This window comes from Drosophila virilis, chromosome 3, assembly GCF_030788295.1.
Source record: "Drosophila virilis strain 15010-1051.87 chromosome 3, Dvir_AGI_RSII-ME, whole genome shotgun sequence".
Taxonomy (NCBI): domain Eukaryota; kingdom Metazoa; phylum Arthropoda; class Insecta; order Diptera; family Drosophilidae; genus Drosophila; species Drosophila virilis.
Genome location: NC_091545.1, coordinates 1,711,255 through 1,728,926, shown reverse-complemented (window position 1 = coordinate 1,728,926; position 17,672 = coordinate 1,711,255). Strand labels below are relative to the sequence as shown.

General features: G+C 38.4%; 2 protein-coding genes across 4 annotated transcripts in view; one reads left to right on the top strand and one right to left on the bottom strand.

Annotated features, from left to right (window-relative positions):
- The window catches only part of slow (slowdown), a 65,306-nt gene that overhangs the window by 22,200 nt on the left and 25,434 nt on the right, over positions 1–17,672 (top strand). The window contains exon 1 of one of the 3 annotated variants that reach the window (XM_002046056.4): positions 10,597–11,119. The exons of the other annotated variants lie outside the window; for them this stretch is intronic. The gene's annotated coding sequence lies outside the window, so the exon portion shown is untranslated. Of the gene's footprint in view, positions 1–10,596; positions 11,120–17,672 lie in introns of those variants that run through there. 3 annotated transcript variants of the gene reach the window in all.
- LOC6623273 (uncharacterized) lies at positions 4,959–6,511 on the bottom strand. The gene is made up of 3 exons (XM_002046058.4): positions 6,301–6,511; positions 6,083–6,220; positions 4,959–5,345 (listed from the first exon to the last, which is right to left on the bottom strand). Exons 1-3 carry the CDS (start codon positions 6,393–6,395, stop codon positions 5,132–5,134), a joined length of 447 nt encoding a protein of 148 aa, XP_002046094.1. The 5' UTR covers positions 6,396–6,511; the 3' UTR covers positions 4,959–5,131.

The window sequence follows — 17,672 nt, the reverse complement described above, 5'->3', positions numbered from 1 at the left end:
GAAATTGGATAAGTTTTGACCGAGCTATGATGATGGGAAATTTTGATCCATCTCTATACACGAATCCTAGGGGCAAGGTTTGGACAAGAATTTCGACCAAAAAATGGGTTGTCAGATTTAAATGCCAAATTAATCTAAAGGGAAAACCATGCAGAAAAAGCCAAACCTCATGGAAATTGGATTAGTTTTGACCGAGTTATGATGATAGGAAATTTTGATCCATCTCTATATCCGAATCCTAGGGGTGAGACTTACACATGAGTTTCGACCAAAAAATGAGATTTTGGGGAAATATTTTTTACAGGAATTGTGAGTTGCACAATATGTGGAAAATTCATTATTGATGAACTTCGCTTCTATAGTATAAAGTTTATATTATACATAGTATGAATAGTATATGGCAGAAAGGGAGTGAGAAAGGGAGAGAGAGAGAGAGAGCGAGAAAGGAAGAGTGACAAGGAGAAGCTCTTCCCCAATATGCTCCACATATTTATTAATTCGTATATGCAGGGGGGATATTAAGTTCTTTCTAGGCTAATTGAAAATGTGGGCGTGGAAGCGAGGGAAGAGAGGGAAAACAATTACGCGCCAGCTTATAAATGTGGCAATAAGAAGGGGAGGTGGGGCTTACGAAGAAAACCGCTTGGGAAAAAAAATGAAAAGAAAACCGAGTGAAAGCGGCAAAGTGTTGCACGCGCCGTTCGACATGTAAATTAGCGGCCAGCCTTGAAGTATGCAACGTAATTTGTGAGCTGGACGCAAGTGCAAATGTTGCATGCAGCCCGGCCATGTGTGAAAAATCCCAGCTCCGAGTGAACGAAAGGGAGGGGGCGAGAAGACAGGTCTATCTGGTGACCCTAGAATTATGCAAAAGGCAGCCGAAGGCGACCTTGAGGTGGGCGTAACACACAAATTGCAGCGCGACTTTCTGTGGCAAGGTGTGAAATTTCCCATTGTGTGATCGATAAACTGACCTCCCACCCCCGCTCCCTCGCGTTTGCCGTGTAATATTATGATACGGGCGTGCCGTCCTTGAGCCTCAGAAATTTACGACAAAATAAACAACTTGCCGAAGAAGAAGAAGAAGAAGACGGCAACTGCCAAGTTGAAGCGGACGAAGATAAGCGCCAGGACACGACAGGCTCAGCTCTGCGGCATTTTATGACAGCGCGGCGGGGTGGAAAACCAGCCCCATCCCCCGTATCCAGCCCCACCCACAAAGAGAAATTGCCTATAAAAGAAAAGTTGTTACTGGAAATGGGGCAATGCTAGTGAAAAGAAACACTTGCAATATCCAAAATGGATTGAACCACATTTAAAAAAAAAAATTATAAAGAAATAGTTTTTTCAAAGCTTTAGGTTTATTTTAAAGTTCTTTAAGTTCCCAAACAAAAAACAATTTCGCTTAAATTCAATTATGAAATATGATTTAAAATTATTTATTTATTTATTAACATATTTCAAACTTTAAGATTAGCATGATTTTCTAGATTTTTGTACCAGACCTAGTTATTATAATCTTTAATCTTTTATTTTGACAATCAAGTCTTATTCGTTATTTTGCTATCGACTCGCTTTCTGTTTCTTCAATTGTCCAACACTGTTTTCTTTGTTATCGCAAAATACTTAACAGCTAGTTATCGATATCATGTTATCGATTTGACGTTGTGTCGCTATCATAATATTCGAAAATCTTCCTTAAAGCGAACTTTAAACCTTAGTTTTTATATGAAACGTCTTTAAAGTATTTACAGGGTATTTAAATATCGACAAGCCGCTGAGAAATCTTTCCTTTAATTTACTCAAAAAGAAAATTGATTTCTTTTAGATCCTCATAAGTAATTTTTCCCGAAAAACTGGCCCTTATTTTAGTTAGTTTATTCCCATAAATATTTACACACATATTTAAAGCATAAATATAATATATATTTTTGCAAGCACTGGAAACTGTTTCAATTGATAAGCCCAGCGCCTGTAAAAAATTGTACGTGTGTGTGTGTGTGATGCATAAAAACGTTAAATGTAAAGCTGAAGCGATGCTGGCAGCGCTGCTCAAATGAGCTTTTCAATATTTACACAGCGACTTGGCTTCAGCTGGCGTTAATCCCGGCTGGCTGCGCTGACTGCGCTGCCCGCCTGCTGCTTGGCAAACATTCGACTAGATGCTAAGTGACTGCGCTGTCCGCCTGCTGCTCGGCAAACATTGACTGCGCTGCCTGCCTGCTGCTTGCCAAACATTTGACTAGCTGCCGAGTGACTGCGCTGCCTGCGCTGCTTTCTGCTGCTGCTAGCCAAACATCTGACTAGCTGCCGAGTGACTGCGCTGCCTGCGCTGTCGCTTGCCAAACATTTTTTGCATTGAGCTTTTCAAGCAATTTGCTTGTTTGCGCTGCCTATTTGAAGGCACGGCTGCAGAGACGTCGACGCAGATGCTGGACTGCGCAGCGAGCAGCGCAGCATTTGGCTGCCAGGAACCGTTAACTTTGGCTTTTGTGGGCATTTTTTGGGGTTGTTTATGTTTTGCTTTGCTGCTTCGCTTGCTGTTGAGGTAGGATGCGTGCGTGTGCATGTGCGCGTGTGTGTGTGTGTGTGTGTGCGTGTGTGTGTTGTTTCTAGGTGTGTCTATGGCTGCAGCCAGTGTTGTATACTCACCTTTGACATGACATCTTTCGAGTGTTGTTCAACATTTTTGGTTACTGATTCGTTTTTGTTTTTGTTGATTTCATTTCTTGTTGTTGTTGTTTTTTTTTTTTCGATTTTAGTTGTTTTGGTGTTTTTTGTTGCTTTTTCTCTCGTTATTTGTTTGTTGTTGTATATTTAGTTACATTTATTACATTTTGTCTTGAACACTTTGTCTTTATCACTTTGTTTGGCTGCAACGAGGCGGAAAACTATCAAATGTCTAGGTGCGTGGGCATTATTTACGATTAGGTCACACTAATTAGGGTGCTCGTAAATCAATCAAATAATATTTTAATGCATGCATTTAAAAGTAAATGTATCAGAACATTAAGTTAAAGATAACGATAAGTTATGTGGGCCTAAAACACAATCTAGATAAATGCTAAGGCGTGGCATTATAGGGTATTTGAAAGGAGCACAGTGAAAGCTCGCTTAACGCGAACAGAACTGACTAACACTGGTGTTTTCTTTAAAATCTCTATTTAAGATTCTTTTTGCGTGCTATGCTTTTTTTTTGTTGATGATAAAACATTTGTTTAGACTTTATATTGGATTTTTAAAGAAATTTTAAAGAAATTGTTATAAAACAAAAGTTTGAAGAGATTGGGACCAACAAAATTTGCCTGCTAGAGCAAAAGTTTGTTCAGTTCGCAAATTAGATATTTACGACTATTTCTACTCTATACATTCGACTATATACATTCATTTTAACATTTTTTTTATATTTATAACAAATTTGTCTCAATAATATTTTATGCGTAAAGGTTTTTAATATTTATTTGGTATGTTTACAATTATTCATTTTGTTTAATTTTTTTCTTATTTTATTATTTATTTATTTTTTTTTATATCTATTTATTTTTGAATCTATAATTTTTAGTTTATTTGTGCATTTAATATTTTATGGCCTCAACATTTTCTTTTTCAATTTTTAATCATCTTTTGGTTTTGTTAAAATTCGTATTAATTTTTTCTCATTCTTTAAATTTTTTATATTTTGTTTAATATTTTATTTTGTTTATTTATTTATTTTTTCTATATATTTTCGTACTCATGTTTTAAATATTTCCTTGGTTATGCTTAATTCTTCTTTTCTTTTATTTTCTTTAGATTTTTGCATTCAATAATATTTAATGCTTCAGGGTTTTCTGTATAAATCATTTTGCATTTTGTGTTTAATGAATGAATGCATTTTTTTTCTTTTCATTTTTCAATTTCCGCTTAATTCTCTTTCCGCATAGTTTTCGCGCACTTGCCACACGTGCTGCCTGGCATTGATGTTGCCTCCAATGTTTTTGGGGCACATGCCACACTTTATGCTTTCCTTTTTTTTTTTACTTGTTGGCTTTTCTTTTGCTAGCTGCTGCTGCTGCTGCTTCGTTTAGCCTTCAACACACACACACACGCACACACATCTAAAGGAGGCTACACACACACACACGTGCACACGCACAGTTTGTGTGTGTGACATGTGCGCAGGTGTGCCCTGATTTTTTTTTCGTTTTCAATTATTCACAAGTTAATTAAATAAATTTGCATAATTTGACTAGCTGAAAACTTGAAAATTATGTTATCAACTTTGCGCTCTTCTTTTATTTATTTATTTTTTTTTTTTAATTTTTTGCTCGCCCGTTTTTTGAACGTTGACACATAAAATGTAAGGGGGAAATTAAAATGAAAGAACTTTTGGCCAAAAGCGGAACAGAAAGAACAGAAAATTTTGTTTGCTGGCCACGCGTGTGTGTGTGTGTGTGTGTGTGAATGTATTGGTCTGTGTCTGACTGTTTCCAACAACCACTGAACGCGCCCGCGCTGCTGCTACTGCTGCTGCTGCTGCTGCTGCTGCTGCTGCTGCTCGATGCGTGCGTACGTGCGACGCGCTGACTGTCTGACTGGCGACTGGGCCAACGAGGCGAACAGCAAGTGGACTAACGCCCCGAGAGAATGTGAGCGAGCGCGCGAGAGAGAGCGAACTGGAACGCGCGCCTGCAATAATACGCAACAGGAAAGAGAGGCAGCCGAGCTTTCGCGTAGTTTATGGCGACGCTTTTTCGCATTTCGCCGAGCTTTTGACGCACATGGCATTTGTTTATATTTGTCGGGCCTTCCAGTCGCCTGCTGGAAGCGGCGGACAGTCGACGACGCGCCGTTATAAATAGCATTGCATATTTTTAGGCCGCATCAGTTGTGCGCGCAACTGCGCATGAACTGTTATAGTAGACGGCGAAGAAGAAGCAGAAGGAGAAGAAGAAGAAGAAGAGCAGCACAGAGAAGCACACGTTTTGTGGTCTGTCTTTAATTTTGTTTTCGTTTCAACACGATGGCGGATTAAAAAAGGTAGGGCATGGGCGGGTCTATCAAATTTACAGTCTGTGTGTGCTCGCACGGGCTTGTCGATAATTTGAACAAAAAAGTAATAAGAAATAAATGCCGTCACAAGCTTGCCAACTCAATCCTCTGTGCCGTTAGCCTCGTTGCCAGTGTGGCCAATGTTGAGCGCCATTTCGGCCTGCGAGTGCCGCAACGGATACAGATGGTCCATGTGATCGATGAACGGTCGCACTCCCTCTGGATTCTTCATATACTTGGCCACACTGAGAATGATGTGACGATAGATCTGATGATCCCGGTAGGCAGCATTCGGGCGTCGCTTCTGCGGTGGTCTATTAAAAAAAACGAGCAGTTAATGGTTCGGCGCAACAACTGCAACTGAAATAAACATCTCAATCGAACTACACAGACTGCATTTTCGAATTCCAAATAGCACTATTATTGTTTCAATCGCATTTGTTAAGTGGAGCACATAACCACAGAATATGTATTGTAGTTGAATTTTGTATATATTGTTAGCTCTATTGCATATACATAGTATATGCTTGTCCAGCTTGGCTGACTAATCACTTTATGCGCCACAAATAGAATGAAAACATCTTTAAATAGCGCTCTTCTCTACGATTCTCAGGTATTAAGTAAGAAATTGTATAAAATTCTATCATATCGAAAAGCTATTCATATTTGTAGTATGTTTACTGTTAGATTATCGCAGTGCAGAAGCTTATAGAAAGTCTCCGTTGCGTTGCAAATTGAAGACAAACGTATTTTTATATGCCGCCCTACTCTGCGATTCTCAGGAATTCATGTAAGGTCACAAATGTTATGGTACATCATTTTATGTCCATTTCTATCATATACTATGCTCGAAAGGACTAAATAAATGCAGATCGCTTTTAAGAGCGCTCCTAATTGAGTACAAACGTACATTTAAGTGCCGCCCTACTCTGCGATCCTCATGAATTCATTTAGGGTACTATAGATTAGTGTACATAAACTTATGCTCATTTCTATATCGGAAGCTATTAGATCTTAGTACAGAATAATATTTCTGGGCTACCGAACTTACCGTTCCTGGGCGCGCTGAACAACGCGTCTTCGTCGGACAATCTCAGTTCTCCGGCAGCTTTCGCAGTAGGCGAAGTAGCCGCAAATGGAGATGACAATGACGGCGATGGTGTAAATCAACCAGCTCCAACCGAGGAAGCTGCAACACGGCCACAAATTAGTTTGCTCTCTCTCTCTCTTTCTCTCTTTCTCACTCTCACTCTCTCACTCTGTGCTTACGTCACAAATGTTGCATTCAAATCCTTCCAGATCTGCGAGACATTCTCGCGCTGGTTTCTCTTCGCCTCGTTCCTCCAGAAGGTAAACGAGAACATGGTATTTTTTATGGTTATTTTTTTTTTGGATTAATTTTTGCCAACAAATGTGTGTCAAGAAATTTTTGTTTATTGCCAAGATGTATTTACTTGCTGTCCGTAAACTCTGAACAAATCAAAGCCGCACCGAGCACACCAAAGCAAAGCCAACTCCGTGCGGCTAGTTATGCCAATTGGAGTTATTAAACTGAACCGGTTCAAAGCAGGAATTATAATTCCAAACCAAATAAAACATCGTATTAGTTTGTGTTGAATTATAGTTTCATACGTGGGAGCTAAAACGTCGCGTTATAGTTTTTTAAATGAACCGGTTCAAGGCAGGAATGAAAAGTCGGACCTCAAGTTAAATCAATTGAAGTTAAGCCAAAAGAACCGATTTGGAGCAGGAAATATAAAGCCCAGAAGGAAACAGACCAAAGTTTTAGTTTGCTTGGAATTCTAGTTGCAAAAAGGCGGAGCTCTAAATCTCGAAATGAACCGGTTCGCATGAGGTTTTACAATTCCCATAAAAAAAAACCGCAACAGTTTTAATTTATATTGAATTTTAATTGCTCGAACCTCGAGTTATATCAATCGAAGTTCTCGAAATGAACCGGTTCAAAGCAGGATCTATAATTCCCAATGAACCGGTTCGCCGCAGGAATTATAATTCCCCCATAAAAAACCACAACACATTCTGTTTGCATAGAATTCTAGTTGCAAATCGGGCAACTCGAAGCGCGAGCCAAGAATATTTTCTACTTTTCTAGTCATGATTTATGTGTAGAGATTTAATTAGAAAATGTTTTATCAAGCGAGCATCGTGTTTATCCTTAACAACCAGGAAGTTGTTTATACATTTGCTTAATAAGGCGCCAAGGCCGCGACGATCAGTGATCAGTGATCAGTTGAGCAGTTGATCAGTTGATCAGTTGATCTGTTGATCGCTGCGACTAATGCAAACAAATCGAAGTTGAGTTTCGCTTTGTCGTCTCTCGCGAATTGGCAAATTGTCGGATTGGCGAATTGGCCAATTCGTGCGCTTCCGTCAATGTCGCATCGTCTGGGAAAGCGTGATCAAATAAATTATCATCTATTCCTCTGGGCCGCAGCAGCTGACGCAGCTGGTGTCAAAAGATCTTTGACAATTTGCTGGACACATGCGCTCGATTTATGGCCCTGTCTTTTGCGCCTGCTCGCCCGCTGACAGCCAGGAAGGGGCGGGTGGCGGCGCGGCGGCTCCATATGACATTGCATATTGCTCCGAATTGGCGGCCCAGCCCACTAAAAAACAAACTGGGCCTGCATGACGCGGCAAACAAAACAAGCAAATTGCAAAGGCAGACAACGTCGTCGGCTCCATAATGAAACGATCCTAACTCTCCAATCTGCTGACACATGGCTGCCCCAAACACCCTGCCCCCTAACCACCCCCTCTGCCAACTCCAATCGAAGTTCTAACTCTTGTAATAATATTTGTATATACTCTGTTCGAGCGGTGTAAAAGGGGTGCATTAGTTCCTTTAGTTTAAGAGCGTGGTTTCGGCTGAACCAATTACCCAATTAAAAGTCTTGTGAAAAGCATTGTTCATTTTAAGACAGCTTTTAGAGCTATATATTTTACAGTTTAACAGTCATCGCTTACAGTTTGGGTAAATAATAATATCTAATAGTTGTTTTTAATTCACAGTCTTCTTAGCACACGAAAATGGGCAACAATCAGTTTTTCTATAGTTTTAGAGTCACATTTATACAGTTTTAGAGTCAGCTTAGAGTATTTGGTTTGTCGTTATCTAAAATTCAGTCCATAACTTTATACAGGTACAGTGCTGGATATAAATTTACAGTTTGGCACTCACAAATGTCGGGCTAATTTATCTCCTTGGGTGGCTTTTACCTCTACAGTTTGAAAGTCACCGTTGGCATGAACTATTAATCATAATAGACTTAATATACAATTTCGACATAAACTTTGAGCTACTCCTCCTAATTTAAATAGCTATTTACAGTTTGCGAGTCACCGCATAACTGTTTACTTACAGTTTGACAGCCGCAAACCTTGAGATAATAACTATGGCGGGCTTAAAATTCTACAGTTTTAAAGTCATCATTAGGTTGAACAGCCAATAATTAGATTTTAAAGAGAAACCGTACAGTTTGACATTCACAAACAAGCTATTCATTTTGGCTCTACAGTTTTAGAGCCTTGAAAGATTAAAGCAATAATCTTTCGCAGCTGTATTTTAGTTTTTATGCAAATACAGTGTATTGTGCAGTCGGTATATTTCAACTGCGCAGCCCTAGCGTGTTTTTTTCCATTTTAATTTTTCATGGTAATATTTTATTTATTTTCTATTTATTGAATTCTGATCGAATAACAGAAATAACTATGAAAACATAGTTAAGAGTGTTTTCGCGTATCGCTTGAAATTAAGAAACATACGGAGGGTGAAGGCGAGGGGAGCCGTACGACAAACGGCAGGCCAAAGTGTGCATACCCTGAGCTAGAGTGGCAGCTAGAGTTTGAAGAAGATCGGGAAGATAGGCTTGTATGGCGTGTTGCTTTTTCACAGATTCGATTCGATTGCCACTTAAAAAGTTGGCCGTCTTTTTATTTTTCTCTCTCATCATCAAATGGCTGTCAAATTAACTAAATATGTTTACAATAGATGTGGCAAAAGTTTGAGGCGACCCACACGAAATTCAAATGAAGTGTTATCAGTTAAAAGTCTTCCCCTCCCATTCTCCCTCTCTCTCTCTCTCTCTCTGTGTCTCTCCCTCTCTCTCTGTTATCAGCTTTTTACACACGTTTTGATTAGCTTTGCCGGGTGGGTGTTCCCACTTAATAAGCGGCAGCTAATGGCCCAATAAATGCGATCACAAGGCCTGAATGCGCTCTGGTCACATCTGGTAATTCCCTTCCTCTCCCCCTACTACCAAGGGGGGGTGGGTCATGTTGACAGCCGCAGTCGATGTCGCCGCAATTGGGCAAGGGCCAGCAAACGAGTTCTTGTGGCAACTTCTTCTGTGCAAAGATCAGCTCGAGACGGGCAGCTCGGCATAGTCAAGCACAAATATTTAAGTTAACAACTCGCCACCGAAGAACACACAGAATACACAGAGCCATAAAAAGCAGGCAACAACAACAACAACAATAGCTACAACAGCTCTCATCTATGTGCTTTGCTGCAGCTAGCTTGCGGGGGCGCAACGTCGACAAAAACAAACAAGAGCGCGTAGGTTTATACGCTGCGTCGAAGTCTGAATACTCTTACAATGCAAACGTGACTGAAATGTTTAAGCAATGTTATCAATATCAAGATGATCTATATTGTGATCCCATAATATGGATCAGATACGGTGTCTTATTAATCATAAATCCAGATTTTAATAATTTGATATGTATATACTAATAGAGTAGACCCACGTCCAGAATATACCACTCATTTTTATTGCCTTACCTGTGTGCTTAGGTATATGCACGGTTTTATATGCCATGCTTAAGCCCTAAATATTTCTTAAAGATCGAATTTTAAGCAACAGAGTTAATTTAGTTTGGGGCTGCGCTTAGGGTATCTTCTAGTCTGGAAATTTTAACTAAAGCACTCTTAATTTTGTTTTTACTATTTCTTGCCTAACTTCAGTCATTTCAAGAACGAAATAATCTCAGTTTAAGAACGCCAATACTTAAAATACCTTAAAGTTTGCCATATATGTATGTATCTACACAGCTCGTTGAAAGCTCCATATCCGGTGGGGATTCTCGTAGAAGCTACAGCCCAGTTACGATTAAATTATGTTGCATTCAAATATTTTGAAAAACCAAAAAGTTGTGCTTATATGTGTTACATATTGCTTGAAAAAATTTAAATACACACTGTAAGAGTATAAAAAGAGCTGCAATACAGTCGCAGCAGCAGCAGTAGAAGCAGCAGAGGCAGAAGCAGCAGCGAATGCAGTTTCCGTCGCATTCTCAGTCGACATTGCCGACGCCGACGCCGACGCCGACGCCGTCGCACAGCCAACAGCTAGGCGAACGCAAAGTCAGCGTCGTCGCCGGCGTCGGCGTTTACAGCGCCTCATCGAACAAAGAAAGCGAACTTGTTCTGCGAATGGCCAAATTTGTATTCGGCAGACGAGCCGAAGCCGACAAACGGTTCGGCTCAGAGCGCGAGCAGCGGGCAGCGCGCAACTGGACTCGCACTTTCGGTTTCTCTCGTGCCTGATCGCAGTTCGTCTCGGGACTTCTAAGCGAACAGTTGTTGCTAGCTGCGCCAAGCAGGCAGATAACGTGATCGGAACCGGATCAAATATCACGCAACGAACGTGATCAGTGAACGGCTGGAAAAATCACTTGAAAGAGATTTTTACGGTTTTTTGGCTTGCCATACGGAAGCAGCTGGAGCAGCAAATATTTACACAATCCTCGACGTATATATATATGCACATATATATATATATATATATATATATTTGCATACTGTACAGGCATCTATATAATTTATTACACAAGCAAATGCCGCGTATCTGCTTAATGTCAGCGCGAAAAAATTCAATTTATTGTTTGTGACTGCAAATTTGACATAATTCGCGTGTTTGATTTATATCGCCGGGCTCTTCCTCAAGTAGACTCCCGAACGCGGGTTGCTTATCGCAAAGTGTATATATATATAAAATACTTATAAATATATATATACTTACCATATTTAGCTGCCATAATAATTGTCTCCAGAACTTGGCCAATTGTAAGTTAAATGCAAATTCATGTTAATCGCAATTAATTGCAATTATTTATAAACTGACGTGCGACACTTCCTAGTCGGATTGTGTGGCACGATTAAATTCATCTTGCTCAAAGATCTGGCAAGAAACGGTCCGTTATGTTTTAGTCCAATCGAATTAAATCATGCTAGCATTAGTTACGAACTAGACATATTGAAAAGATCTATGGGTTTATATAATTAGTTAATTAGTTAAATAGTTATTTTTATTATGCATATATTTATCTAAATAACTATAACTATATTTTTCTACACCTAACTATCCTATATAACTGATGGATCAAGTCGGCAACCGTGACAAATTTTGTCGCTGGGATTCGATTCGCTTTTTGGTTCAAATCCTGTTCTGTCGCATATTCTCAAAAGTTGTATAAAACAATTCTCTTTTTATATTATGCATATATTCATATTATAAACTGCCTCTTGTACTGAAAATATAGATATTCATAAATATATTTTCATATACAAAAAACAGGCTAGATTTGAGCTCTACTTGAAATTGGCTTTGAACACATATGAATAGATAGTTCCAATGTTAGAGCTGAGTCTCCCTAAAAAGATCTATATATATATATAATAAATCCTTAAATATCTATATATCTATATATCTATATATCTATATATCTATATATCTATATATCTATATATCTATATATCTATATATCTATATATCTATATATCTATATATCTATATATCTATATATCTATATATCTATATATCTATATATCTATATATCTATATATCTATATATCTATATATCTATATATCTATATCTATATCTATATCTTAAAAAGGGGGAATTTGTATAACCTAAATGAAGTTTGACTTGTTTGAGTTAGTAAATGTTTCCTGCTAACATTTTTAGACAAGTTGGGAATTTTAACAAACCTTTTCCAGGTGCGAAAATTGCATTTTAGTTGCACTTAATTAAAACGTGTGAGGAAATAAGTAGACAAATACAAATTGTTGTCATCTTCCGTTTGTACAAATACGTATCCTAGAATTTCCGTTTGGCATTGAGATAAAACAATTGTGACATTGTCACGATCGGCACAAATTTGATCGTGCTGCAAATGGAAATTAAATAAAAAAAATGTTGTTGCATGATTTGCGCAACTGGCGTCACAATTGTGCATATGTATGTATATATATATAGATATATGTATGCATATATATGTATGCATATCTATGCGCATATATTCCACTAAATGTCTAGTCTAAATCATTTTTGTGTAAGGGGCATGTTAAATTCGCGGCACTGTGGCCATAATTTTCCGTTCTGGGATTTTTCTTGTTGTTTTCTAATTAGCCAAAGTCATTTGCATGAATAACGCAGCTAACGGTATATGGGGTTTTATGTCTTTTGTCTGCAACAGACTCCGACTCTCTGGGTCAGACAACAAAGGCACACGACTCGAACTGGGACTGCGACTGCGACGGGGACTCAAACGGGAACGGGGACTCGAACTGCGACTGAAACTGAGGTAGGAGCTGCTGCTGCTCCGGCTGGCCATGTATGGGCTTTTGTGCGTGGGCGTGACCAACGCCCCTTTTACAACTGGCAAGCAATTAGCAAAAGACATCGGACAGCAGCGTCTACAAAATACTTGTTACAACTCGAGTTGTGTTTTTTTTTTCAATACCCTGTACTCGCTAAGGAAAGGCTAGATTAAAATTGTGCTCATGTATTAAGGAGAAATGGTTTAACAAGGCGAATAACTTATATATATATATCAGATTACCAGATTCTTCAAGTGTTAACATATCTTCTTCGTAGCTCTGAGCCGATCTAGCCCTGTTCGTCAGCCGTTTTAAAGATATTAAATCTTCGATTCCGGAATTTGTGTAAGCTAGATACTTTAAAAATTTTCTATATCTTCTGCCATTTTCATTATATCGAGAAATAACGATTTTGGTTAATAGTTTTCTTAATACAACGTATTGTCGACACAGATTAAGAACAAAATCTTTTTAATAGTTTAAAAGTTCCAACTCCCCCCCGAAATTGGAAAAAATTAATTTTTAAAGATTTTGCCTGAAGCTTTCCGATGTATACACTTTTAAATGTCATGGCTTAGCTCTGAAAATTTCACAAAGATCGGACTTTAAACACCGAAGTTAATCGAGAATACATTTCCCATGCACAGTGTTGGGCAACGCTTACATGAGGCACAGCTGCTGCTGCTTTAAGTGTTGTCAACGTCGGCTCGCCACAGTTTACAGGCTAACTGCTAGTCGGGCATGCCCGACTGGAGCACTCTCACTTTTTTTATTCGTGTTGGCTTTTTGCAATTGTTATTCAAATCGAAGTTTTGCATTTGAAGTTGAACTTGTTGAGTTGAAGCCGAGTCGTTATGTTATGTTTGTTATTTGTTAAAGGTTTTTGTTGTTGTTGTTGTTGTAGCTGGGTGCCAAAATGTCAAACTGTCCGCAATGGAACATGTTGCGCATAGTTTTCTTTTGACTTTGAGAAAACACAAGGCGCAAGACTTGAAACACATTCCATTAATTGGACCGAGTGTAAAGTGTAAACAAAAAGCCTGCCATCGATCGTACGCAGTTTCAACCGCGCCCCCCACCTCCCTACTTCAATCACCACACACCTACCGCCCTATGTCCCCCCTCCCCTCTCCCAAGAAGAGGCAGCCAGTTTGTTGATCTTGCTAAAAACAAAAAAATAATAAATAACAAAATAAAATAAAATACAAATGTCAGAAGTAAACGAGACACAACGCGACGCATTGTCAATGAAGCACAATAAAATAAAATTGAATGAAATGAAGATAAATAAAAATAAAGCAAATTATAATAATATTCAGAAAACATAAACTTATTGATTTTGGCAAACTTTTCGTTTTTTCTATAATATAATTTATACAATAAAATAATGTATATTATTACAATATAATTAAAAAATAAAACAAATATTTTGTTAGCTAATAAATAATTATTTTCCATTAAAAAATGACAAGTTCGCCAAAACCAGCATTAAATAAAATATAATATACACGTATTTTGGCATATAAGTAAGCATGTGTGTGTGTTTGTGTGTATTTATGTATGTGTGTGTTTGTGGGCGTGTGTGTGTTAGTGTATGCATGCATGTATGTATGCATTTATGAATGCATGTGTGTATGCATGTTTGTTTTCCTGTGCTGCAAATTTAAATAAAACGAATTTTTACCAAGCGCTCTCCTCCTCGATTCTCAAGAATTCAAGTAGGCCCTGCTGAAATTCAACAAGGCAGGGAACGTTGGCTTTGGAGGAGCAACTTGCGTCGGTGGAGCAGGAGGAGGAGGGGCAGGTAAATTGGTGTATGTATGTAGATATGTAGGTATGTATGTGTGTGTGTATGCATGCATGCATGTATGTATGTATGTATGTATGCATGTATGTATGCATGTATGTATGTATGTATATATGTATGTATGTATGTATGTATTTATGTATGTATGCATGTGTGCGTGCATGCATATGTGCATGCGTACATGAATGTATATGTGCATGCGTACATGCATGCATGTGCATGAATTTTTTACAAACATGCCACGGGCAAGGCCGGGGTATACCCGCTAGTATGCTATATAGACGTAGGTCAATATTTGCCAACCCCATATCGTGGTCAAATCTCATCCGATTTTGTTAAGGTTTGCGTCTATATTCATGACTTGGCATCTAAGTCTGTCGACTCAGCTGATCTAGAATACAAGGTATAGTTTAAAGGGTCGGAGATGTTTCCTTCTATGCGTTACACATTTTTCGACAAAATCATAATATCCTCTGCAAGGCTAGAGAAATACAAAAGAAATGCGCTGTTAACAAATATTTAAAGCACTTTTCTCATATCCACATTCTTATTATAGTTTGTTTAGAAAAAAAACACATTCCCAAATATGTTTATGATAAACAAAACTTAATGCCCAAAATCTTTGATATTCTGCTTATCGGCTTTAATTGTCGATTTGTGTGGAAATTTTATTATTAATTAAAATTTTAATTGGCTAAAAAAAATTAACATTGGCACGCTTCAAATTTGGTTGATGTACATTAAAAAGGTTGGCCCGGTGGAGAACACTTTGTTTCAAGGATTAGGGTTAAGGATGGGGTGCAAATTTTGCCCAAAAGCAGCTGTTCGTTATTGCAGCATTTACTTTAGTTCTTTTATGATTTGCCCAAAATCAGCTGTTCTTTATTGGGGTATTTACTGTAGTCCATTTATGCTGTTACTCAGCATTTGACCCCTTGCCCTGAGCGCGAACGTGAGAAACCTGACAAAAGTGCCAGCAACAACAACAGCAACAACAACAACAACAAGAGAAGCAACAGCAAATGTGAGTAATATGTAACTACAGTTGGCACATATTTGATGATCTGTCAGATAAGATATAGCACGACAGCGATCCATCGAAATTCCGCAAGATTTTGCGGCGGTTATTGAACCCAAGAGCTGAGAGAAAAGCTGTGTGGAAATGGGTGGAGAAGGGGGAAAGTACAAGGGGAGGGGATGGGTGGGGATGGTGTCTGCCTCCCAATTGGGTGTTGGCTATGAAAATGCGTTGAACAAATTTGATGAGCCCAATTTGCGCGGAAAGATCTGAAACATTTAACAGCTCATCTCTGTCTGTTGGAATATTTAAATTTCCGAAACGAGAAATACAGAAATTAATTACAAAGTTGCCATTAAATGCGTAAGTTGCCAAACAAAATTGTTGTTGTTGTTGCTGTTGGTTGCTTTTAATGTTGTAGCTGGTTGTTGCTGGCAGCCGGCGTTAAGCTCTTAGTTTATCTCTTTATAAGAACTTGAAGGCGCGCCGTGTTTGGAACATGTTAAAGAGTTGTTGCTGCTGCTGTTGCTGCGATTACACAAAACATAAATAAAAACGCAGCTGTTTGCATTGCACAAAAATATATATATATATACATATATATAAGTATATACACATAAAGACCATGCCCCCAGTCTGGGCGAGGGAAAGGCAGCCAAGCATTTAATTAACATTTAAATGGCCAGCGCTGAGGAGCTGTTACTTTAAATTACGGCAACCGAATGATGCAAATACAAACGCAGCAACTAAAGTGGTAAAAATATTGCAGGCGGCTGTTAACGATCGCCAAATACCCTGTAAAAGTCTTATAACAGTTTTGAGTGTGCCTATAAGGCAAAATTTGCGAGGAGTTCAGTTTAAATGAATGGACACATAGGCACACACTGTTAGATGTATTAAATGTATATATATATATATGTATATTTTCTACTTGAATTAAAAACAAAGTCATCTCGGAGATACAACTTCGGGCTTAGGTATATACACTTACTTATGTGTCATATTTAAGAACCCATTATTTAGGCAAGATCGGACTATAAAAGCCGAAGCTAATCAAGAACACATTTTCTATAGGTAAAGTAAGCCTAGGGCATTTTCTAGAGACTTTTTATGGGCAAGCCTAGGGCATTTCCGCATTTCCAATAGATAAAATACGATTTAAGTTCCGCATTGCCCATAAAAAGTCATAGACGTAGCCAGAAATTCCGCACCTGTTGCAGCGCGACGCTTAGTCTAGGGTATCTACCAGTCGTGCATTTTCGACTGTGCTTTAACTGGTTTTTTATACTAATTTAGACCATTCTGCGCGATCTGTAGAGGAGGCTTACCTGTAAGAGTTCTGGACTCTAGCTTTTAGTCAGCTTCAAGTCTGTAGCTCGAACAGCTTCGAGATAAAATTCCATCAGGCTAATAGACACAAGACTAATATACTCTCTTCACTTTTTTTTTAGCGAGTGAACATATTTTAGGCAACAACCAAGACATTTGCGTGGTTGTCTCGTGTGTGTGTGTGTGTGAACAGGTTAAACTCTGCGCACAGAAAAAAAATAATCTCGCGAAGAGAGTCAAAATTAATGCCCACGATAATTAAGCAATTGCAATAAGTTGAGAGCCGCCGTTTTAGTCATTGTCCCGCCCCCATGTCTTGCCCCCGTCTGGTCGGCATCTAAATGATTAATGGAGAAATGCAAAAGTTTTTATTAATAAAACCGACTGTGGCCACGTTCCCGGAACAATTCTTGAGACAGCACAAACACATAAGACTCGAAGCATACCAACTGGTAGACGGTCATAGAAATATATTTATACATAACTATATATATATATATATATATATATATATATATATATATATATATATATATATATATGCATATATTTGTACAGTGCGCATTCGAATTATTGAACATGCGCCGAATTATTAAACGGTTCGCTCCAAAATTAATAACTTTGCGGTAGCAGTTTCTATTTCTAGTTTCGTACAGTTTCTTAAAATACATTTTTATTTATAATTGATTGATTGATTGACTGACTGACTAGCTGATTGATCAATCCACAGCCCAAACCAGAGAATAATAGAAAATTAGTTGCATTCTTTGCAGTAGTATGAACTCTAAGGTGGAACTGATTCCACTGCGAAGCGTGAAAAATTGTATAACAGTTGTTACTTTCTATTTTTTAATATTAGACA

Excerpts from the sequence above, each read along its gene's own strand:
- LOC6623273 (XM_002046058.4), bottom strand. The coding sequence starts at position 6,395 with ATGTTCTCGTTTACCTTCTGGAGGAACGAGGCGAAGAGAAACCAGCGC. Across the intron at positions 6,221-6,300 it reads TTGAATGCAACATTTGTGAC|CTTCCTCGGTTGGAGCTGGT; the intron begins GTAAGCACAGAG and ends GCCGTGTTGCAG. Across the intron at positions 5,346-6,082 it reads GTTCAGCGCGCCCAGGAACG|ACCACCGCAGAAGCGACGCC; the intron begins GTAAGTTCGGTA and ends TTTTTTTAATAG.